This window comes from Lithobates pipiens, unplaced genomic scaffold (genome assembly GCF_037356315.1).
Source record: "Lithobates pipiens isolate NorthernLeopardFrog02 unplaced genomic scaffold, aLitPip1_a1.2 Scaffold_18, whole genome shotgun sequence".
Classification (NCBI taxonomy): domain Eukaryota; kingdom Metazoa; phylum Chordata; class Amphibia; order Anura; family Ranidae; genus Lithobates; species Lithobates pipiens.
The window spans coordinates 189,104,305-189,131,089 of record NW_027507758.1 but is presented as its reverse complement, the minus strand read 5'-3'; the positions used below and the strand labels follow the sequence as shown (position 1 = coordinate 189,131,089).

General features: G+C 43.0%; 1 protein-coding gene across 1 annotated transcript in view; it reads left to right on the top strand.

The window, feature by feature from the left end:
• The window catches only part of LOC143987598 (interferon-induced, double-stranded RNA-activated protein kinase-like), a 329,449-nt gene that overhangs the window by 111,675 nt on the left and 190,989 nt on the right, over window positions 1–26,785 (top strand). Inside the window, exon 6 of the mRNA XM_077486452.1 lies at window positions 4,921–4,979. Coding sequence (XP_077342578.1) covers window positions 4,921–4,979 — 59 coding nt within the window. The remainder of the gene's footprint in view (window positions 1–4,920; window positions 4,980–26,785) is intronic.

Genomic DNA, 26,785 nt, shown 5'->3' with positions numbered 1-26,785 from the left:
GGAGGTAGTAAGCTTCAGCTGTACTATTTGAGGAGGTCCTGGGGGGGACTGTGGGAAGGGCAGGATACGTGGGAGATAAGGGGGGGGGGGGGGCGAGGAGGAAGGGAAGCGAAGGGGGGACCTCATCTACTTTGCTAAGCCCACAGAGTCCAACCAGTGTTGCTGTGCAAAGTTACTTCAAACAAAAGAAACTACCGTATTTATCGGCGTATAACACGCACTTTTTTCCCCCAAAAATCAGAGGGAAATGGGGGGTGCATGTTATACGCCGATCTCCCACTATTTTTAACCCTTTTTGCCGCTCTCTGAGGCTTCAGGGTATCTTCGGCCGTTCTCGGCTATTTTCGGCCGTTTTTGGCGGCTTTCGGAAAGCCAAAAGCTGCCGAGAACGGCCGAGTGTGGCCGAAAATAGCCGAGGGCCGCCGAGAACTACCGAGCACCGCCGAGATACACAGGACATCCGCTCTGTATCTCGGCGGTGCCATTTTTAAATGATCAAGCCACAGACAAGATTGCAAATGACTGACAAGGCTAAATGCAAGACTGCAAATGACTCACAAGGCTAAATGCAAGACTGCAAATGACTGACAAGGCTAAATGCAAGGCTGCAAGTGGCTGACAAGGCTAAATGCAAGGCTGCAAGTGACTGACAAGGCTAAATGCAAGGCTGCAAGTGACTGACAAGGCTGCAGTGGAAGGCTGCAAATGACACGGATAAGGCTGCATTAATGGGCATTTAAATGTACGTTTTTTTCCTTAAACTTCCCTCCTAAAAGTTTTTTTCTTTTAAATTCCCTCCTAAAATTGCGGTGCGTGTTATACGCCGACGCATGTTATTCGCCGATAAATATGGTAAATTCAAATCTGATATAAATGATGCAATGATATTTCCACCTTCACAGAGAAATAATGAAAAAAAACAAAAACACAAAGTTCTGAAAACAGACAAAATCACTATCTCTAGTGATCTTGTTCAAGGGGAAACTAATCTAATTTCCTCCCACACTCCAAAGACATGCTTGTAGGTCATTTGGCCCTAGCATGTGTATGAATATGAAATAGGGACTTAGACTATAAGTTCCTTTAAGGTGGGGACTGATGTGAATGTACTATATACAGTAAATATATATCGCAGAAAATGTACGCATCGCTTTACAAGTAATGAATACGTTTACTTGCATCATACTTATTGTAATGCAAGTAGATTCTATGGAGTAAAGAAAAAACTATTAATCTTTGGTAAAATAGAACCCAGAATTTCCCTATACGTGATTAGGGTCTGATCTAAATGTGGAGTAGTCCCCTATCACGTCACGGAATTTATTTAACAAACTTTTAGATATATAATTCAACAGTCTACCCGCTAGGTTTTTTACTGGACTATATGGTAGACATGGCATTCAAGATGCTATTGAGCATTTTATATGCTAGTAGAAAACCTAAAAGTCATCCTATAGAAACATAAAAGATAACCTTGCATAAAAGACTGGATTATACTATTAAAAGAAGCCTTCCCATGCTATATGTGAACTTACAAAGCTATGGGTTGCTCTAAAAAAAAAATGCAATAAGCTCTGTGACTGCTAGATATATTCTCAGATAAACATTACTACAATCACTAGTTTATTATATACTTTGATATGGAGGTGACTGTATGTATATATGCATATATATATATATATATATATATATATATCTTATAGACTGTCAGCAAGATATACATATAGTATGTTGAAAAGGAGAATCTTATGCTGATTCATATACCTGTCAGGTACAACAGAGAACATGCCAAAGTTTCAGGGTCACAGGCAGACAGGGATGGTCGGGGACATACCAAAAGGTCAAGGTCACAAGCAGACAGGAATCGTCAAACACGCCAAGGTCAGTAACAGAGACAAACGTAGAGCACATGGGAAGAAGGAAACAGGAAGCCAAACACACAGTGAATACACAATGGTTGATCAGCACTGCTAGCTTGCAGTGCGCAGGTTAATATAGGGTTCCTTGATAGGGCCTGGGGTGGAGCCATGCTTAGAGGAGAGATTATAAAAACCACCAGGTGGAAGTGGCTGGCCTCTTAAGAAACACATGGAGAAGGTAAGCTGACAGACACAAATCACTGCATAACCATGACAATACCCCTGTAAGTGTACTACAAAAGCATATTTGTTGCAAATGTCTGTGTTAAAATCCTTACAGTATACATACCGTATATACTCGAGTATAAGCCGAGATTTTCAGCCTCTTTTTTGAGGCTGAAAGTGCCCCCCTCGGCTTATACTCGAGTCATCGCTGTCTGCCCGCTCGATCAGCGTGTCGAGCAGACAGACAGCGGCCATTCTGATTCAAAAGCCGCGCCTCCGGCTCCCCCTTCGCCTGTGATAGGCGGAACACTGAATTTCCCAGCAGCCTGTGTTCCGCCTATCACGGACTTCGTATCATCCTCGTACTACGGACGAGGATGATACGACGTCTGTGATAGGCGGAACACAGGCTGCTGGGAAATTCAGTGTTCCGCCTATCACAGGCGAAGGCGGCGGCGCAGCTTTTGAATTTTACAATGGCCGCCGACGAACGAAGAGGGCACGGGACGGAGGCAAGGCACAGGACGGCACGGCACGGGACGGGACGGGACGGGACCGGAGGCAAGGCACGGCGGCGAGGCACGGCGGCGAGGCACGGCGGCGAGGCACGGAGGCAAGGAGGCTCGGCACGGGACGGAGGCTCGGGACAAAGGCTCAGGACACAGGTAGGCTGGACACACACACACACACACACACACACACACACACACACACACACACACACACACACACACACACACACGGATACACACACACACACAGGGATGGATGGATGGATGGAGACACACACACACAGGGATGGACGGACACACAGGGATGGACGGACACACAGGGATGGACGGACACACAGGGATGGACGGACACACACACAGGGATGGACAGGCATGTCTTACCCTCGGCTTATACACGAGTCAATAAGTTTGCCAGTTTTTTTGGGGGTAAATTGGGGGCCTCGGCTTATATTCGGGTCGGCCTATACTCGAGTATATACGGTATGTCTTTGTTTAGGATGAATAAAAAGTATCTTTAAAAAAAGTTAAATGCAACTAATATACATACCTTATTTTGTATCTCAGTTTATGTAAAGGTATTTTTTCTTTTTGGATAGAGTGGGGAAGGCTTAGTCTCCCTGTCAGGTTTCTGTTGCTGCCTGTGTACCCGTTGGGGATATTGACCCCTCTGTTTGTCCTGGTGACCTTTGTCACTGAGACAGAAAGAAATGAAAAACCCATCATACTTTAGTTGGGACACATACGACAATTCTTTAAGATGAAAATTTTTGTTCCATAAATTTCCTGTTGCTTCTCCAGGATATGAAAGCCTTTCCAGTGAGGCACAGGCAGTAAAAAATAACCTAATATCCTTACTCTTTCTGAAATAAAAAAAAATGTGTCTTTACATATGCTTTATTTAATGCACAAAAGCCTTCAGACTGCAAGAGGTAGGATCAGTACCAGACAAAGTCTGTTGTAGTTCATTTTGGTTGGAGATTCAGTGTAAGTGGAATCTCTAGAAACAAGGTGTCAAAAACATAATGGGGGCAAACTCACAATAAATAAATAAATAAATAAATAAATAAAGGAGAATGGATGGAATGGGTAGTGAAAAAATAAAAAAAAAGTGTGGGAGACGCAGAGAAAGAAAAATCATGTGGGGATCTTCATTCTACCCCACCCCAAGGGAGACCCAAGAAAGAGAAGTGTGGATGTTAGGGATCAATTCTCTTCTGTTGATGCATAAGGGTTTTTAACTGGAGCTTGGAATCCCGGGTATTAAATCAAGGTATTGCGAGGAGCATGAGTAGGCCATCCATGGCAGCCAGGTGTCCCTAAATTTGTCTTCTATTTGTCTTATAAAGCATGGTTGTCAGATTCTCCATGAATCTAATTTCATTCAGCCTGGCAAACCATTGACTCAAAGTCTGCGGGGCTATTTGCTTTCATAGCACAGGAATGCAGGCACCGGCAGCATTCAGCAAGTAGATTTTTTTGTAGCGATGAATGGGCACTGGAAGTATATTCTCAAAAGTGGAACTAAAGGCAAGACTTTAGTAACCTCTGTCAGTTTTTTTTTTTTTTTTTTGCCATCTGTGTCCCATTGGAGAGATTTCCCTTCACCTCTTGTACCATAGCAAAACAGAAAGTGAGAGGAAATCCCTCCAAAACGAAGGAATCCTTGTTTGTCACGAGGGTTACCCAGAACTAGTGTTCCAATTGAATGAATTCACCTTTAATCCTGGTTTGGTGACAATCCAAAATTTGGGATTTTCTTTCACTTTTGGTGATAACAAAACACACGAGGCAGCAATAAAATCCCGACAGATGTTCTAATCCCTCTCCACTTTATCTGACACAATAAAGATTGCTTTTAGTTACAGTATCTCTTAGACATTAATGGCTGTGTGTTGAGTTATTTTGAGGGGCCAGCAAATTTAGTCTGTTATACAAGCTGTACACTCAATACTTTACATTGTAGCAAAGTGTAATTTCTTCAGTGTTGTCACATAGAAAGATATAATAAAATATTTACACAAATGTAAGGGGTGTACTCCTTTTGTGAGATACTGTATACTTTAAAACTGTGCTGATACTCCTGCTGATGCAGTAAAAATCAAAGATCAGGTTATACTGTCTGATGTGTTTGTCTGGATTACAAGATCTGAACAGTATTACAAATCCATTGGTGCATAAAACAGTCACTATACTATCTACTTCAACTGTTTATTTTACTGCCTGCCTGGAGTTCAGCTTTAATCATTAACAGTAATACAATGTACATAGTTTTGTGTAATTTATTTTGCCATCATTATTACATTATTTCACATGTGTAATTACAGGAATTACCTGAATTTTTTAAAGACGAGTCCAAATCTGAAAACTGGTCGTGCTCTGAAAGGTATTTTTATTTAGTCTTTTTTCCTTTTTGTTTTTTGTGTGTGTTTGTAGGCTAAATGTGAACCTCAGTTCCGCTTCTATGACAGTTCAGTCAAGTATGAAAGGAAAACACAAATTGTTCTTTATTTATTTCATAAAGCACAATTCGTGTGCGAAACATGTAAGCCATCCCTCCCTTGCTTGTACACGTAGTGCTCCTCCTGTTCTTAATGGTTTTATGTGAATAAAGGCATTTGGATCTCAGTTTGGTGTGCAGCCATCCGGACTTTCCTTTCATTATTGCTTCAGCTGCGACTAGGGGTGCAACGGATCGTCACCGATCCGTGATCCGAACGGGTCACCCCGCTCGGATCGGCACATGCCACGGTCTTGGCCTTAGGAAAGGCCGCGGCTTCGGCCTAGCTCCGAAGCAGCGGCCATCTTTCTACACCCAGGATGTTTACACTGATCGCTCCGACGGAGCGATCACTTGTAAACAAACCGGCGTCATGTCATGATGCCGGTTCCTCTCTCCCCTCTCTATACTAACCTGTACAGTGGAGGAGAGAGATCCTGAGATGGAAGCAGCCATCCCTCCATACCCTGCAGTACCCAGCAATACCCTGCCAATACTCTGCAGTACCCCAATACTCTAGCAATACTCTGCAATACCCCAATACTCTGCAATACCCCAATACTCTGCAATACCCCAATACTCTGCAATACCCCAATACTCTGCAATACCCCAATACTCTAGCAATACCCCAATACTCTAGCAATACTCTGCCATACCCTGCCAATACTCTGCGATACCCTGCCAATATTCTAGCGATACCCTGCCAATACTCTGCGATACCCTGCCTGTCAATACTCTGCGATACCCTGCCTGTCAATACTCTGCGATACCCTGCCTGCCAATACTCTGCGATACCCTGCCTGCCAACACTCTGCAATACCCTGCCTGCCAATACTCTGCGATACCCTGCCTGCCAATACTCTGCGATACCCTGCCTGCCAAAACTCTGCGATACCCTGCCTGCCAAAACTCTGCGATACCCTGCCTGCCAATACTCAGCAATACCCTGCCTGCCAATACCCTGCCAGTACTCAGCAATACCCTGCCTGCCAATACTCTGCGATACCCAGCCATACTCTGCGATACCCAGCCATACTCTGCGATACCCAGCCATGCCCAGCCATACTCAGCCGCGCCCAGCCATACTCAGCCGCGCCCAGCCATACTCAGCTGCGCCCAGCCATACTCAGCTGCGCCCAGCCATGCTTAGCCGTGCCCAGCCATGCTCAGCCGCGCCCAGCCATACTCAGCCGCGCCCAGCCATACTCAGCCGCGCCCAGCCATACTCAGCCGCGCCCAGCCATACTCAGCCGCGCACAGCCATACTCAACCCAGGCATACTCAGCCGCGCCCAGGCATACTCAGCCGCGCCCAGGCATACTCAGCCGCGCCCAGGCATACTCAGCCGCGCCCAGGCATACTCAGCCGCGCCCAGGCATACTCAGCCGCGCCCAGCCATACTCAGCCGCACCCAGCCATACTCAGCCATACCCAGCCATACTCAGCCATACCCAGCCATACTCAGCCATACCCAGCCATACTCAGCCATACCCAGCCATACTCAGCCATACCCAGCCATACTCAGCCATACTCAGCCATACTCAGCCATACTCAGCCATACCCAGCCATACTCAGCCATACTCAGCCATACCCAGCCATACCCAGCCATACTCAGCCATACCCAGCCATACTCAGCCATACCCAGCCATACTCAGCCATACCCAGCCATACTCAGCCATACCCAGCCATACTCAGCCATACTCAGCCATACTCAGCCATACTCAGCCATACCCAGCCATACTCAGCCATACTCAGCCATACTCAGCCATACCCAGCCATACTCAGCCATACCCAGCCATACTCCGCTATGCTCAGCCATACCCAGCCATACTCAGCCAATATTACAGTGGGGGAGATTGTGGATATTACAGTGGGACTATATGGTGGTGGAATTTTCACAGGTTTTTGCAAATTAAATTATTATTTGCTGATCCGAAAAATGATCCGATCCGTGACTCTGATCCGAGGAACGATCCGATCTGTGAGTTTTTTGATCCGTTGCACCCCTAGCTGAGACTGGGCAAGCACCCTGCAGTGAGAAGATCATACTGTTGGAGCCGGTGTATTGTCACATATGACGACCCATCACATTTTGCTACCCGCTGGAGTACACATGCACGACGCTGCCATATGTGTTCCAACACTTTTACGACAAAACAGTATGTGGCTTCACCCCTGAATCCAGGTTCTAGCCCCACCATCCAAGTGGACCTAGAGTTAGAATATAATTATGCAGAGCGAAGAGAGGCCGTGCCCGAAGCGTGGCGAGCGGCCCTGTTGCAAAGTGGTCTAGTCTTACAATCAATAATTATACAGAAGAAGTTTCACTGCTCCGTCTTGTTGTAAACACTTTTGAAATGCATATGGGTAAGTTACACATGTGCAGTGCATAATTTCTCAGTGGGGACATACTAAAAGGAATGACAGAATGGAATGCCCATAGACTTTAACAGGGAGATGGAATGTCCATAGAGAATAATAGAACAAAGTGGAATGCCCATAGAGAATAATGGAAAAAAAAATTCAGTTTGTGACAGACTCTTTTGACATATAAATGTTTTTTTTTTTTTTTAAAGACCTACTTTTAAATATCAGTGGCCATGTTTAATATTAGATTAGATGGGATTAATGTTGTTTTTTATGGCATAACAAAGGTAAATGACAGAGTGGAATGCCCATAGAGTATAATGGGAAGTAAAATATAAACTAATTTGCAAGCAAATCTGAGTGACATAGCAATTTATCCTTTACCACAGCTGTTCCTCAAGTAGAGTAGCAGATTGTAAGATTGAGATTATTTGGGATTACGGCTGTTTTCTATGGAATGACAAACATATGACAGAATGGAATGCCCATAGAGTATAATGGGGAGCAAGATGTGACCTGGAGTCAACACCATTGGTCATATCAGATCAATCTTTAGCAGACATACTCTCTATGTCCAGTGGTGATGTCCAAAATTCACATTAAGTGGGATTATTATTGGTTTCTATGGAATGACATACATATGACAGAGGGGAATGCCCATAGAGTATAATGGGAAGCAAGATGTGACCTGGAGTCAGAACCATTGGTCATATCAGATCAATCTTTAGCAGACATACTCTCTATTTGCAGCAGTGATGTCCAAATTTGAAATTAAATGGGATTATGTTTGTTTTATATGGAATGACAAGACATATGACAGAGTGGAATGCCCATAGAGTATAATGGGAAATAAAATCTAAACTCATTTGCAGGCAAATCTGAGAGACATAGCAATTTATCCTTTGCCACAGCTGTTCCTCAAGTAGAGTAGCAGATTGTAAGGTTGAGATTATTTGGGATTACAGCTGTTTTCTATGGAATGACAAACATATGACAGAATGGAATGCCCATAGAGTATAATGGGAAGGAAGATGTGATCCGGAGTCAAAACCATTGGTCATATCGGATCATTCTTTAGCAGACATACTCTCTATGTCCAGTTGTGATGCCCAAAATTCAGATTAAGTGGGATTATTATTGGTTTCTATGGAATGACATACATATGACAGAATGGAATGCCCATAGAGTATAATGGGGAGCAAGGTGTGACCTGGAGTCAGAACCATTGGTCATATCAGATCAATCTTTAGCAGACATACTCTCTATGTTTGTAAGTGATGTCCAAATTAGACATTAAGTGGGATTATTATTTTTTTCTATGGAATGGCAGATAAATAATAAAAAGGAATGCCCATAGAGTATCATGGGGAGCAAGATGTGACCTGGAGTCAAAACCATTGGTCATGTCAGATCAATCTTTAGCAGACATATTCTCTATGTCCAGTGGTGATGCCCAAAATTCACATTAAGTGGGATTATTATTGGTTTCTATGGAATGACAGATAAATAATAGAAAGGAATGCCCATAGAGTATAATGGGAAGCAAGATGTGTCCTGGAGTCAAAACGATTGGTCCCATCAGATCAATCTTTAGCAGACATATTCTCTATGTCCAGTGGTGATGCCCAAAATTCACATTAAGTGGGATTATTATTGGTTTCTATGGAATGACATACATATGACAGAGTGGAATGCCCATAGAGAATAATGGGAAGCAAGATGTGACCTGGAGTCAGAACCATTGGTCATATCAGATCAATCTTTAGCAGACATACTCTCTATGTTCAGCAGTGATGTCCAAATTTCAAATTAAACAGTATTATTATTGTTTTATATGGAATGACAAGACATATGACAGAGTGGAATGCCCATAGAGTATAATGGGAATTAAAATATAATCTCATTTGCAGGCAGATCTGAGTGACATAGCAATTTATCCTTTACCACAGCTGTTCCTCAAGTAGAGTAGCAGATTGTAAGATTGAGATAATTTGGGATTACAGCTGTTTTCTATGGAATGACAAACATATGACAGGGTGGAATGCCCATAGAGTATCATGGGGAGCAAGATGTGACCTGGAGTCCGAACCATTGGTCATATCAGATCATTCTTTAGCAGACATACTCTCTATGTTCAGCAGTGATGTCCAAATTTGAAATTAAATGGGATTATTTTTGTTTTCTATGGAATGACAAGACATATGACAGAGTGGAATGCCCATAGAATATAATGGGAAGTAAAATATAAACTCATTTGCAGGCAAATCTGAGTGACATAGCAATTTATCCTTTACCACAGCTGTTCCTCAAGTAGAGTAGCAGATTGTAAGGTTGAGATTATTTGGGATTACAGCTGTTTTCTATGGAATGGCAGATAAATAATAGAAAGGAATCCCCATAGAGTATAATGGGAAGCAAGATGTGACCTGGAGTCAAAACCATTGGTCATATCAGATCATTCTTTAGCAGACATACTCTCTATGTCCAGTGGTGATGTCCAAAATTCAGATTAAGTGGGATTATTATTGGTTTCTATGGAATGACATACATATGACAGAGTGGAATGCCCATAGAGAATAATGGGAAGGAAGGTGTGACCTGGAGTCAGAACCATTGGTCATATCAGATCAATCTTTAGCAGACATACTCTCTATGTTTGTTAGTGATGTCCAAATTAGACATTAAGTGGGATTATTATTTTTTTCTATAGAATGACAGATAAATAATAAAAAGGAATGCCCATAGAGTATCATGGGGAGCAAGATGTGACCTGGAGTCAAAACCATTGGTCATATCACATCAATTTTTAGCAGACATACCCTCTATGTCCAGTGGTGATGTCCAAAATTCACATTAAGTGGGATTATTATTGGTTTCTATGGAATGACATACATATGACAGAGTGGAATGCACATAGAGTATAATGGGAAGCAAGATGTGTCCTGGAGTCAAAAACCATTGCTCATATCAGATCAATCTTTAGCAGACATACCCTCTATGTCCAGTGGTGATGCCCAAAATTCAGATTAAGTGGGATTATTATTGTTTTCTATGGAATGACATACATTTGACAGAGTGGAATGCCCATAGAGAATAATGGGAAGCAAGATGTGACCTGGAGTCAGAACCATTGGTCATATCAGATCAATCTTTAGCAGACATACTCTCTATGTTCAGCAGTGATGTCCAAATTTCAAATTAAACAGTATTATTATTGTTTTATATGGAATGACAAGACATATGACAGAGTGGAATGCCCATAGAGTATAATGGGAAATAAAATCTAAACTCATTTTCAGGCAAATCTGAGAGACATAGCATTTTCACCTTTCCCACAGCTGTTCCTCAAGTAGAGTAGCAGTTTGTAAGGTTGAGATTATTTGGGATTACAGCTGTTTTCTATGGAATGACAGATAAATGATGGAAAGGAATGCCCATAGAGTAGAATGGGAACCAAGATGTGACCTGGAGTCAAAATCTTTCAGCATACCAAATAAATCCTTATCAGATATAGTATCCAAGTTTAGTGGCACGATTTTAAATCGAGTGTGTATGGATTTTAATTGTTTTATAAGGAATGAAAGAAGAAAATGCCCACAGAGCAGCCCTCAAAAATTACACTCGCCTGCTCACATTTTGCGAGTGGATTTTGAGGGCTGGCAGATGTGGGCTGCCTGGGGGGCCAGCACCACCAGTGGCGGCCCGCCCATAGGGGGCGCCCGGTCGCCGCCCCCTCCCTCTAGGTGTAAAAAAGAAATAAAGTAAAAAAAATAAAAATAAATAAAGTTAAAAAAAAAGTTAAAAAAAAAAAAAAAACGGGCCCTTTAAGACATTTAAAAAAAAAAATGTCATTTAACAATTTAACATAGTGTACTGTGGCGCCGGTCACAGTGCACTATGAGAAGCGCCACGTCGATGCAATCACAAGATTGCATCCATGGCGCTTCATTTGCGGGTTAAAAACCCGCCTTGCGGCACACAGCAGAACGCCGACTAGCTTCCGCCCGTAAAATCATTGTGATTCTACGGGCGGGAGCATTGTCAATCTTAGACAGGCAGGTCACTTACGGCTTTTGGCTGCTTCACGAAACCCGGAAGTGACGTCGGCAGCTCCGTTCCTCAGCCCGAGCGGAGCTGCAAGACAGTGAGGCAGGAGGTGAGTCACCGCATAAAGGCTTTCTAGTTTCTACTTTGTTGAGAATGTTCATGCATTTAGCTGAATGAATGGAAAAAAAGCTTTCACAGCCAGAAAGCTTTCCCCAGGCCAGGCGACTTTTGCCGTGGCCAATCAGAGAATGAGCTCTGAAGGGGGAACTCCACGCCAAATTTCTGAAAAAAAATTTGACGTGGGTTCCCCCTCCGAGAGCATACCAGGCCCTTAGGTCTGGTATGGATTCCAAGGGGAACCCCCTACGCCGAAAAAACGGCGTGGGGGTCCCCCCCAGATCCACACCAGACCCTTATCCGAGCACACTACCCGGCCGGCCAGGAAAGGGGGTGGGGACGAGCGGGCGCCCCCCCCTCCTGAGCCGTACCAGGCCGCGTGCCCTCAACATGGGGTGGTGCCTTGGGGGAGGGGGGGCGGGCGGCCCCCCCACCCCAAAGCACCTTGTCCCCATGTTGATGAGGACAAGGGCCTCTTCCCGACAACCCTGGCCGTTGGTTGTCGGGGTCTGCGGGCGGGGGGCTTATCGGAATCAGGGAGCCCCCTTTAATAAGGGGGCCCCGGATACCGGCCCCCCACCCTATGTGAATGAGTATGGGGTACAATGTACCCCTACCCATTCACCTGTGAAAAAAAGTACAAAAAAAACACAACACAGGGTTAAAATATTTTATTGCACAGCTCCGGGGGTCTTCCGTCTTCGGGGGTCTTCTCGCCGGACTCCTCCGCTATCTTCTTGTAGCTCTTTTGCTAGCGGAGGAGCCCGGCTTTCTTCCTCGCCGCCGGCCTCTTCTTCCGACTTCGGGGGTCTTGTCGGGTAGCGTGCTCGGATAAGGGTCTGGTGTGGATCTGGGGGGGGCTTTTTCGGCGTAGGGGGTTCCCCTTGGAATCCATACCAGACCTAAGGGCCTGGTATGCTCTCGGAGGGGGAACCCACGTCAAATTTTTTTCCAGAAATTTGGCGTGGAGTTCCCCCTTCAGAGCTCATTCTCTGATTGGCCACGGCAAAAGTCGCCTGGCCTGGGGAAAGCTTTTTTTCCATTCATTCAGCTAAATGCATGAACATTCTCAACAAAGTAGAAACTAGAAAGCCTTTATGCGGTGACTCACCTCCTGCCTCACTGTCTTGCAGCTCCGCTCGGGCTGAGGAACGGAGCTGCCGACGTCACTTCCGGGTTTCGTGAAGCAGCCGAAAGCCGGAAGTGACCTGCCTGTCTAAGATTGACAATGCTCCCGCCCGTAGAATCACAATGATTTTACGGGCGGAAGCTAGTCGGCGTTCTGCTGTGCGCCGCAAGGCGGGTTTTTAACCCGCAAATGAAGCGCCATAGATGCAATCTTGTGATTGCATCGACGTGGCGCTTCTCATAGTGCACTGTGACCGGTGCCACAGTACACTATGTTAAATTGTTAAATGACATTTTTTTTTTTTTTTTAAATGTCTTAAAGGGCCCTTTTTTTTATTTTATTTTTTTTTTTACTTTTTTTTTTTTACACCTAGGGGGAGGGGGGGCGGCGCCCGGGCGCCCCCTATGGGCGTGCCGCCACTGGTGGTGCTGGCCCCCCCAGGCAGCCCACATCTGCCAGCCCTCAAAATCCACTCGCAAAATGTGAGCAGGCGAGTGTAATTTTTGAGGGCTGCTCTGTGGGCATTTTCTTCTTTCATTCCTTATAAAACAATTAAAATCCATACACACTCGATTTAAAATCGTGCCACTAAACTTGGATACTATATCTGATAAGGATTTATTTGGTATGCTGAAAGATTTTGACTCCAGGTCACATCTTGGTTCCCATTCTACTCTATGGGCATTCCTTTCCATCATTTATCTGTCATTCCATAGAAAACAGCTGTAATCCCAAATAATCTCAACCTTACAAACTGCTACTCTACTTGAGGAACAGCTGTGGTAAAGGTGAAAATGCTATGTCTCTCAGATTTGCCTGCAAATGAGATTATATTTTACTTCCCATTATATTCTATGGGCATTCCACTCTGTCATATGTTTGTCATTCCATAGAAACCAATAATAATCCCACTTAATGTGAATTTTGGACATCACCACTGGACATAGAGAGTATGTCTGCTAAAGAATGATCTGATATGACCAATGGTGTTGACTCCAGGTCACATCTTGCTTCCCATTATACTCTATGGGCATTCCACTCTGTCATATGTATGTCATTCCATAGAAAACAGCTGTAATCCCAAATAATCTCAACCTTACAATCTGCTACTCTACTTGAGGAACAGCTGTAGTAAAGGATAAATTGCTATGTCACTCAGATTTGCCTGCAAATGAGTTTAGATTTTACTTCCCATTATACTCTATGGGCATTCCACTCTGTCATATGTCTTGTCATTCCATATAAAACAATAATAATCCCGTTTAATTTGAAATTTGGACATCACTGCTGAACATAGAGATGATGTCTGCTAAAGATTGATCTGATATGACCAATGGTTCTGACTCGAGGTCACATCTTGCTCCCCATGATACTCTATGGGCATTCCTTTCTATTATTTATCTGTCATTCCATAGAAACCAATAATAATCCCACTTAATCTGAATTTTGGACATCACCACTGGACATAGAGAGTATGTCTGCTAAAGACTGATCTGATATGACCAATGGTTTTGACTCCAGGTCACATCATTCTCCCCATGATACTCTATGGGCATTCCTTTCTATAATTTATCTGTCATTCCATAGAAACCAATAATAATCCCACTTAATCCGAATTTTGGACATCACCACTGGACATGGAGGGTATGTCTGCTAAAAATTGATGGGATATGACCAATGGTTCTGACTCCAGGTCACACCTTGCTTCCCATTATACTCTATGGGCATTCCTTTTTATTATTTATCTGTCATTCTATAGAAAAAAATAATAATCCCACTTAATGTCTAATTTGGACATCACTAACAAACATAGAGAGTATGTCTGCTAAAGATTGATCTGATATGACCAATGGTTCTGACTCCAGGTCACACCTTCCTTCCCATTATTCTCTATGGGCATTCCACTCTGTCATATGTATGTCATTCCATAGAAACCAATAATAATCCCACTTAATCTGAATTTTGGACATCACCACTGGACATAGAGAGTATGTCTGCTAAAGACTGATCTGATATGACCAATGGTTTTGACTCCAGGTCACATCTTGCTTCCCATTATACTCTATGGGCATTCCTTTCTATTATTTATCTGCCATTCCATAGAAAACAGCTGTAATCCCAAATAATCTCAACCTTACAATCTGCTACTCTACTTGAGGAACAGCTGTAGTAAAGGATAAATTGCTATGTCACTCAGATTTGCCTGAAAATGAGTTTAGATTTTATTTCCCATTATACTCTATGGGCATTCCACTCTGTCATATGTCTTGTCATTCCATATAAAACAATAATAATCCCGTTTAATTTGAAATTTGGACATCACTGCTGAACATAGAGAGTATGTCTGCTAAAGATTGATCTGATATGACCAATGGTTCTGACTCCGGGTCACATCTTGCTCCCCATGATACTCTATGGGCATTCCTTTCTATTATTTATCTGTCATTCCATAGAAACCAATAATAATCCCACTTAATGTGAATTTTGGACATCACCACTGGACATAGAGAGTATGTCTGCTAAAGACTGATCTGATATGACCAATGGTTTTGACTCCAGGTCACATCTTGCTCCCCATTATACTCTATGGGCATTCCTTTCTATTATTTATCTGTCATTCCATAGAAACCAATAATAATCCCACTTAATCTGAATTTTGGACATCACCACTGGACATGGAGGGTACGTCTGCTAAAAATTGATGGGATATGACCAATGGTTCTGACTCCAGGTCACACCTTCCTTCCCATTATACTCTATGGGCATTCCACTCTGTCATATGTATGTCATTCCATAGAAACCAATAATAATCCCACTTAATGTGAATTTTGGACATCACCACTGGACATAGAGAGCATGTCTGCTAAAGATTGATCCGATATGACCAATGGTTTTGACTCCAGGACACATCTTGCTCTCCATGATACTCTATGGGCATTCCTTTTTATTATTTATCTGTCATTCTATAGAAAAAAATTAAAATCCCACTAAATGTCTAATTTGGACATCACTAACAAACATAGAGAGTATGTCTGCTAAAGATTGATCTGATATGACCAATAGTTCTGACTCCAGGTCACATCTTGCTCTCCATGATACTCTATGGGCATTCCTTTCTATTATTTATCTGTCATTCCATAGAAAACAATAATTAACCCACTTAATGTGAATTTTGAACATCACCACTGGACATAGAGGGTATGTCTGCTAAAGATTGATGTGATATGACCAATGGTTCTGACTCCAGGTCACACCTTGCTTCCCATTATACTCTATGGGCATTCCTTTCTATTATTTATCTGTCATTCCATAGAAAACAGCTGTAATCTGAAATAATCTCAACCTTACAATCTGCTACTCTACTTGAGGAACAGCTGTGGTAAAGGATAAATTGCTATGTCACTCAGATTTGCCTGAAAATGAGTTTAGATTTTATTTCCCATTATACTCTACGGGCATTCCACTCTGTCATATGTCTTGTCATTCCATATAAAACAATAATAATACTGTTTAATTTGAAATTTGGACATCACTGCTGAACATAGAGAGTATGTCTGCTAAAGATTGATCTGATATGACCAATGGTTCTGACTCCAGGTCACATCTTGCTTCCCATTATTCTCTATGGGCATTCCACTCTGTCATATGTATGTCATTCCATAGAAACCAATAATAATCCCACTTAATGTGAATTTTGGACATCACCACTGGACATAGAGGGTATGTCTGCTAAAAATTGATGTGATATGACCAATGGTTTTGACTCCAGGTCACATCTTGCTCCCCATGATACTCTATGGGCATTCCTTTTTATTATTTATCTGTCATTCTATAGAAAAAAATAATAATCCCACTTAATGTCTAATTTGGACATCACTAACAAACATAGAGAGTATGTCTGCTAAAGATTGATCTGATATGACTAATGGTTCTGACTCCAGGTCACACCTTCCTTCCCATTATTCTCTATGGGCATTCCACTCTGTCATATGTATGTCATTCCATAGAAACCAATAATAATCCCACTTAATCTGAATTTTGGGCATCACAACTGGACATAGAGAGTATGTCTGCTAAAGAATGATCTGATATGACCAATGGTTTTGACTCCAGGACACATCTTGCTTCCCATTATACTCTATGGGCATTCCACCCTGTCATATGTTTGTCATTCCATAGAAACCAATAATAATCCCACTTAATGTGAATTTTGGACATCACCACTGGACATAGAGAGTATGTCTGCTAAAGAATGATCTGATATGACCAATGGTTCTGACTCCAGGTCACACCTTCCTTCCCATTATACTCTATGGGCATTCCACTCTGTCATTTGTTTGTCATTCCATAGAAACCAATAATAATCCAACTTAATGTGAATTTTGGACATCACCACTGGACATAGAAAGTATGTCTGCTAAAGATTCATCTGATATGACCAATGGTTTTGACTCCAGGTCACATCTTGCTCCCCATGATACTCTATGGCAGTGTTTCTCAAATCCAGTCCTCAGGCCCCCCCAACAGGTCATGTTTTCAGGATTTCCCTCAGATGAAACGGCTGTGGTAATTGCTAAGGCAGTGAAACTGATCAAAACACCTGTGAAAATTAATGGAAAACCTGAAAACATGACCTGTTGGGGGGGCCTGAGGACTGGATTTGAGAAACACTGCTCTATGGGCATTCCTTTTTATAATTTATCTGTCATTCTATAGAAAAAAATAATAATCCCACTTAATGTCTAATTTGGACATCACTAACAAACATAGAGAGTATGTCTGCTAAAGATTGATCTGATAGGACCAATGGTTCTGACTCCAGGTCACATCTTGCTTCCCATTATTCTCTATGGGCATTCCACTCTGTCATATGTATGTCATTCCATAGAAACCAATAATAATCCCACTTAATGTGAATTTTGGACATCACCACTGGACATAGAGAGTATGTCTGCTAAAGAATGATCTGATATGACCAATGGTTTTGACTCCAGGACACACCTTGCTTCCCATTATACTCTATGGGCATTCCTTTCTATTATTTATCTGCTATTCCATAGAAAACGGCTGTAATCCCAAATAATCTCAACCTTACAATCTGCTACTCTACTTGAGGAACAGCTGTGGTAAAGGATAAATTGCTATGTCACTCAGATTTGCCTGAAAATGAGTTTAGATTTTATTTCCCATTATACTCTATGGGCATTCCACTCTGTCATATGTCTTGTCATTCCATATAAAACAATAATAATCCCGTTTAATTTGAAATTTGGACATCACTGCTGAACATAGAGAGTATGTCTGCTAAAGATTGATGTGATATGACCAATGGTTCTGACTCCAGGTCACATCTTGCTTCCCATTATACTCTATGGGCATTCCACTCTGTCAAATGTTTGTAATTCAATATAAAACAGCCGTAATCCCAAATAATCCCAATCTTACAATCTTCTACTCTACTTGAGGAACAGCTGTGGTAAAGGATAAATTGCTATGTCACTCAGATTTGCTTGCAAATGAGTTTATATTTTACTTCCCATTATACTCTATGGGCATTCCACTCTGTCATTTACCTTTTGTTATACCATAAAAAACAACATTAATCCCATCTAATCTCAATATTAAACATGGCCACTGATATTTAAAAGTAGGTCTTTAAAAAAAAAAAAAAACATTTATATGTCAAAAGAGTCTGTCACAAACTGAATTTTTTTTCCATTATTCTCTATGGGCATTCCACTTTGTTCCATTATTCTCTATGGGCATTCCATCTCCCTGTTAAAGTCTATGGGCATTCCATTCTGTCATTCCTTTTAGTATGTCCCTCTCAGTGGAACGTCACTTTCGTAGCAAAATGTGATGGGTAGCTGAATGTGCCCTGACACCGGCTCACCTGTGAGCAGCGTGCACCTCTTGTTTGTTGTAACGGGAGTTCAGTCAAGTAATATGAACAAACTTTTTTTGCCAGTTATTTTTCTGTAAAAAAAAAAAAAAAAGTAGAGAATAGGAAAATAAAGAGAGGCATCTGTCCTAAAGGTTCTGTAATAAAAAGAAAAATAGTTTGTGTGGTAATGAGTTGGATGCATTCATAAAAAAATGTCCAAAACACCCTTCTTTTTTTTCCTTTTTATTCTTGTTGCTGTGCACAAACACTTAGTGTCCTACACATATACACAATTACTATGCAGCACTTCTATACTTGCAGGATTATCTACAACATGTGCCAACAATAAATTATGAAAGTGCTACTAGTATTTATGCAGGTTCCTCCAAAATGAATTGACCAACTAATATATATTTCATACTTTAATACTATAACGGTACATAAATAAAAAAGTGCCTAGTGCAATGTCCGTTCCACCTTAATTGTGTCCTGTGCTACAATTTAATACATTTCATAAAAAATATAAAGTGCATCCCAAAAAGTGCTTTGCACTTGAATAATTCTTTAAAGTTCTCCATGTGCTGCTCAACAGTCAATGTGCTCCATGCCACACACTTTTATTCCAAGCTTCCACTTGTGCTGCACCACCTATTTCTTGTGCTTCCGTCTTCACACGAGGAAAACTTACCAGAAGTTTTTGACCCCATTTTTATGCAAAAAGATGGGTCAACAATCATGTTTTTCCTTTTCCGCCCTTTCCCGACAGCATATAGTGCTCAACATAAATAAGTACACCCCAACAGAAAACCTTTACTTTCCTTTCATAATCAACATTTTCTGTGGGACACTATACTACAAAATTCTCACACAAATGTTGGCTGTTGATTGCAACCAAGATTTGTTAATTTGCACACACAAAGTATTTTTCCTATCAAATTAATTCAAAACCATTTTGCAAAAAATGAATACACCCTAATAAAAGTCTTTGGAACAAAGCTAAAATTTAGACAACAAAATCCTAATTAAGAAGAATTTGACTACAGGGGAGTCTAATTATTCAATAAACAGGTGTCCAGCAGATGGTTGATTATAATAGGGCGTTACTTAACAAAGAGAACCTCTTCCCATTTCGTGCTGTAAGCAATAGCACCACATGAAAAATAAATGTTACAAGGCCTTAGAAAGAAAATTATTTACACAAGAAAGGTGAACTATAACAGATGCCATTCAGTCCACAGCTTTTAACCTCTCATTAACCCTGTCTTTACCCAATCCCAGTATTTACAATTACCTATCATGTTACACTTAAAAGGTTAATTTACCTTATAAAATGTATGTCAAGTCAAAAACATTTTGAATAGAGTGGGGAAGGATTATAACCCTTACCATATTTGCATTACATAATGGGTGAGGTTGAAAAAAGACACAAGTCCAACCTATGTCTCTGATTATATGTCAGTATTACATTGTACAGTATATCCCTGTATGTTGTGGTAGTTCAGGTGCTTATCTAATCGTTTTTTGAAACGATCAATACTCCCCACTAAAACCACTGCCTGTGGAAGGGAATTCCACATCCTCGCCGCTCTTACAGTAAAGAACCCCCTCTACGCAGTTTAAAGTTAAACCTCTTTTCTTGTAATTTTAATGAGTGGCCACGTGTCTTATTAAACTCCCTTCCGGGGGAAACGTTTTATCCCTATTGTGGGGTCACCAGTAGGGTATTTGTAAATTGAAATCATATCCCCTCTCAATCGTCTCTTCTCCAGAGAGAATAAGTTCAGTGCTCATAACCTTTCTTCACAGCTAATATCCTCCAGTCCCATTATTAGCTTTGTTGCCTTTCTCTGTACTCGCTCCATTTCCAGCACATCCTCCCTGAGGACAGGTGCCCGAAAATGGACAGCATACTCCAGGTGAGGCCGGAGCAGAGTCTTGTAGAGTGAGAGAATTATCGCTTTATCTCTTGAGTTAATTCCCTTTTTAATGCATGCCAATATTCTGTTTGCTTTGTTAGCAGCAGCTTGGGAGTGCATTCCATTGCTGAGCCTATTATCTACTAAGACCCCCAGGTCCTTTTCCATCCTTGATTCCCCAGAGGTTCTCCCCCCAGTGATTACATTTTTCTACATTAAAATCTCATTTGCCATGTTGTTGCCCACCCCATTAATTTTTTCAGATCTTCTTGCACATCCTGCGGAGAAATTATTGTCCTGCTTAGCTTGGTATCATCCACAAATACAGAGATTGATCTTTTTACCCCATCCTAAAGGTCGTTTATGAACAAATTAAATAGGATTGGTCCTGGCACAGATCCTGGGGGACACCATTTTCCACCCCAGACCATTCTGAGTACTCCCTGTTTATCCCCACCCTCTCAACTCACCCTTGTAGCCAGTTTTCAATCCTTATACTCACGCTATGGTCCATGCCAATGGACCTTACTTTGTACAGTAAACGTTTATGGTGAACTGTGTCAAATGCTTTTGCAAAATCCAGATACACCAAGTCTACGGGCCTCCTTTTATCTAGATGGCAGCTCACCTTCTCATAGATGGTTAATAGATTGGTTTGGCAAGAACGATTCTTCATGAATCCATGCTGATTACTGCTAATGATACTGTTTTCATGACTAAAATCTTGTATATAGACACTGCCACATCTCTGAGTGAGGCCCTCTTACTTATAAACAATTTCGGTAGGTATTCGGGGGTGTTCGCTTCAACTAGGGAAAGTCCGTCCTGTTTGCCCTACACCCCTCCAACGGTGGAATGCCAATGGATACCTCGTTGCAAATAGTTTCTCAATTTAAGTATCTGGGGATAGTTATTCATAAAGATCTGTGTCAATTTATCCCTCTCAACCCAGAACCGGTGATATCCTCTCTGAGTCGGAAGTGTTCAGCCTAGAAAGCCTTGCCCCTCACACCTGTTGGCAGGGTAAATTTGGTAAAAATGTCTGTACTTCCCAAATTTACATACCTGTTTATACAGACTCTGGTGCCCATCCCACAGACGTTCTTTCGGAAACGAAATAGCCTGCTTATCTCCTTTGTATGGAACGGGGGTACCCCTGGGATAGCACAGACTACGCTTCAGTTTCCAATCTCCTTGGGAGGCCTGGGGATGCCCTGCTTCGTTAATTATTATTGGGTAACGGTCCTTGTGACGGTCAAATGGTGGCTATCCAAGGAACCGGCTAACCCTGCGGCCACGCTGGAGGCGGCACTGCTAGGCTCCTACTCCAAACTGCGGAATTTAATACACAGGGTTCCCAGATCCAACCCTAACATTACCCCATCAATGCGGGTCACACTGTGGGTCTGGGATACGGTGAAAGCAAAGGTGGCGAGGACCAACAGCTGGTCCCCACATACTCCACTATGGGGAAATCCGAGACTGACCCACTTCCGATCCATCCCAGAACCTGTGATATGGGCCCGGTATGGTATCAGAACATTGGCGGATATTGTCTCTTCAGATGGACTGCGAGCGTTTGATGACCTAAAGGGAGAGCGCGGACTACCTAACTACATTTTCTGTAGGTACATTCAGCTCTGACATGCTTATCGGACACAATTCCCCCAACCTATTACACTGGAGGTTAATCTTGTTGAGAGCATGTTAACCCTAGCTGAAGACATAAAACCATTGTTGGCCCTCTATGCTGAATTTACAAAATGGCAGGCGAATATACCCGAACTTGCGGATGGAGGGTGTTCAGCAATACCTTCCTCTCATGATCTCTGCGAGGAATAGGTTCACCCAGCTTAGGTTCATCCACCGTGCTTACTACTCGCCAGAGCGCTTGGCCAAAATATACCCCAACAGGAGGGCCCTATGCCCTAAATGTACTTCAGAAATGGGATCTTTTTTCCATGTCATATGGTCCTTCCAATATGTTCAAACCTTCTGGAGGGGGAAGGTGTCCGAAATTAACTCTATAGGTAAATTTAGAGTTCCCTGCGACCCACTACCATTGCTACTAGGTATTGTGGATACACTAGAGGCACCACAGGCTAAAAAAACACTTTATATTCTACACAGCCTTCTATGCAAGGAAAGCGGTCCTTCTTAAATGGAATGACTCCAACCCCCCTACGGTACAACAATGGAGGGCCCTGATAGACACAGCCCTGCCACTCTATAAGCTGACATATCTAGGACGAAACTGCCCCAAGAAAGAAATTTGAAAAAAATTGGGTGGCCTGGACTCGGTGAAAGGCGAATCACCTTGGAATAGGGTCAGGGGTGAGCTGAAAAACATACAGAACTGAACGAGTCCTTACTATTACTATTAGAGAAGCCCCTGCCCCCCCACCTCCATGTCCATATCTCGGCTGGAACGTGGTATCTATGAGGGTTCCTGCCTATTTGGGTCTATAACCCGATTTACATTTGGTGAAGTACATGATATGATCTGGATTTATAACTTCAGGCTTACAAGCTCATGGGGGACCTCCCCACCCCATCCGGTCCCCTTTGGCAACGTAACTCATTAACCAATTTATCCGCTGTCCTAATTTTTTAAACAATGGAATTGCATCTCATGGTATAAGACATCTAAGAGCAATATATCTTACTGGCTACATTGGATTACCTGATCTGTTGATGGCTATTAGCCCTTGTACACACGGTCGGAGAATCCATCGGAATGTGTCCTATCAGACCGTGTTGTCGGATAATCCGACTGTGTGTGATATGCATCGGAATGCTTCCGTCGGAATATCCGTCGGATCCGTCAGTAGACTGTCAGTAAAAATTAGGAACGATGGTGTCAGAGAGTTGCCCGTAGCGGACGTGTCACTGGGCGCGGTGCGGGGCGTCGATGTGTGCTGGTGCGTGCTGGCGCTCCTGTGCGCGCGGCTGTGCGGGCACGTGCGCGTACGTCGGTGCGCGTTGGCACCAATCGGCCTACTTAAGTGTCCGTGTGCTCGGTGCTGTCCAATCTGCAGCTTCCTGTGCCCTGTTACCTGTGACTTTGCTTGTGTTCCTGACCTCCTGTTTACCCGGCTTGTCCCTTGGATTATCCTGTCTGCTGCCTGCCTTTGACCTCGCATCTGCCTGCTCCTTGGTACCACGCTGCCCGCCTGTTGCCTACCCTGCTTGTGATCCGGACTTGAACTTGCTCATCCCTTTTCTGCACCGTCTGCCTGCTGTCATCTGTGCCTGTGGCTGGACCTGCTCACCATCTCCTGTTCGCTTCTGCTCCTGCATCCAGCTGTGAGAGTCTGTCTACCTGTCCGAACCCAGCCGTCGGATCTCTTCTCCATCTAACCCGCCAGGCTCTCATACCCGTCTGCGCTCCCGTGCCACCTGTCCATCCTACCAGGGGCCGTGAACCAGACCCGTAAGGGAGACCTTCCCCTGCTATTTCGGGCTCACCTGTCAGGTGCGTGGGTCTGACAGATGGTCTGGCAATTACTTGACTGAGGAGGTTATTTACTAAAGGCAAATCCATTTTGCACTACAAGTGCACTTGTAAGTGCAGTCACTGTAGATCTGAGGGGGACATGCAAGGAAAATAAACAACATTTTAACTTGCACATGATTGGATGATAAAATCAGCAGAGCTTCCCCTCAGATCTAAAGCGACTGCACTTTCAGTGCACTTGTAGTGCAAAGTGGATTTGCCTTTCGTAAATAACCTTCTGAGTTCCCTAAAGACACTCCGGTGCAAGCTATCTGGTCCCGGTGACTTATTAATGTTAAGTTTTCCAAGTCTATTTCTAATTCTGTCCTCTGTTAGCCCTGAGGGTTCTTCCTGTGATGTGTCATGAGGATAAACACTGCAATTTTGCTTACTGATGCCCCCGGGGGGGGCTTCAGACTGAGGAGAAGAATAAATTCAATACCTTCGCCATCTAACCATCCTTTGTAACCAGATTTCCTCATTCTTTATGGGGATAATATGGTCTGTCCTCCCTCTTTTACTGTTTATATACTTAAAGAATTTCCTGGGATATTTTTTTGCTCTTCTCCACTATGAGTTCTATCTTAGCTGCCCTAATTGCACCCTTACATTTCTTGTTGTATTCTTTGTAATGTCTGAATGCTGATGATGATCCCTCAGCCTTGTATTTTTTGAAGGCCTCCTTTGCTTTTATATGCATTTTTACATTGGAGTTAAGCCATCCAGGACTTTTGTTCTCTCTTTAAATGTATTTCCCAATGGGATGCACTGGTTAATGCCTTTTATTTAATATACTCTTCAAGCAAAAACCCATCTCTCCTCCGTGTTCTTTGTTCCTAAGATTTTATCCCAATTTGTATCTTATAGCAAGGTTCATAGTTTAGGGAAGTTGGCTCTTTTGAAATTCAGTGTCTTTGTATCCTCCTTACGTTTCCTATTTGTGTGATTTATACCAAAGCTAATTGACCTGTGATCGCTGTTTCCTAAATTGCCCCTTATTTCCACATCCGTGATCAGGTCTGTATTGTTGAAAATCAGTAGATCTAGTAACGATTTATTTATAGTTGGCGGGTCTACCATCTGACCCAAGAAATTGTTCTGTAAGCCCTTGTACACACGGTCGGAAATTCAGACGGAAATGGTCCGATCGGGTTATATTGTCGGAAAATCCGATCGTGTGTGGGCTCTATCAGACTTTTTACGTCAGAAAAAATTTGAGAGCAGGATCTCAAATTTTCCAACAACAAAATCCGATCAGACTTTTTCCGATCGTTTGTAGAGAATTCCGATCAGACAAAGTGCCACGCATGCTCAGATCAAAGTACGAGAGCAAAGCTATTGGCTACTAGGCTGAATGTAGTCCCATCGGAACTAAGGAACATCATCACGTTCCGAACGATCAGATTTTCCGACAACTTTGTCCGACCGTGTGTATGCAACACCAGTTTCGGACAAAATCCGTCTGAAAAAAATCAGACGGATTTTGTGGTTGGAATTTCTGACCGTGTGTACAAGGGCTAAGACATTTAGGAACTGGTGAGCCTTAGACGAATGCGCAGTTCGGTCTGCCCAGTCTATGTTTGGGTAATTAAAATCCTCCATTATGATGACACTTCCCATCCTTGCCGCTAATCCAAATTGTGATAGGAGGTTTGTCTCCCCCTCCTCCCTCAGGTTAGGGGGCCTATAGCATACTTCCAGTATTACTTGGGTGTTCCAAGGTTGCAAATAGGACTTGTTACTATACTTACCTCAGGTTTATGTGCTTTAATCAACCTACCACTAATGCCCACAATAATTCCCTCTGGAATGTGTTCCGCGCTGACTAGCTCTACCTCCTGGACCTGTCCCTGTCCCAGCAGATCTGCACCCTCCTCATTTAGGTGCAATTTGTCCCTTCTATAGAACTGGTGACTGACTGAGAAGTCGGCCCAGTTCTCCAGGAACCCAAACCCCTCCTTACTACACCAGCTCCTCAGCCACTTGTTTACTTCTGTAATCTCCCTCTGCCTTTCTGGTGTGGCTCGAGGTACCAGTACTATTTCTGAGAATACTACCTTGGAGGTCCTTTTCCTCAATTTAGCTTCTAAGTCCCTAAAATCGTTCTTTAGGACACTCCATCTGCCTCTGACTTCCAATGTGCACCATGACAGCCGGGTCTTCCCCAGCTCCTCCCAGTAATCTGTCCACCAGATCTGTAATGTGCTGAACCTTAGCGCCTGGTAGACAGCATACAGTTCAGCGCTTCAGGTCTTTGTCACAGATTGTCCCCTCTGTCCTTCTAAGAAATGAGTCCCCTACCACCAGAATCTGTCTTTTCTTTTCATTCACTTCCTCCTCACCCTCACTGGAGGAGTTCTTCCCTTGGCAGCTAGGGGAGTCCCTCAGCTCCAGCAGTGCTGGTCCCTGACTGGTTTCCCCAGTGTTACTCAACGGGCCATACTTATTGAGATGTTCCAGCCCAGGATCAGCCTCCCTGGCACTTTCCCCTCTACCCTTGCTGACTGTCACCCATCTACTCTTTTCTAGTGCTGGCACCTCTTTATCTCCACCTGCCTCTGTGATGGCACCTGCCGGGTACGTTTCCAGCTCTCCTTTAGTATGGAGGGTCTTCTCAGTGCTGACAGTTGCTTCCCTAGATTCAGAACCTGGGCTTTCAGGGGAACAATGTGCTTACATTTTGCACAGCATTATTTGCCCCCTGATCAGATGATCACAGAATACATACATGCTGCA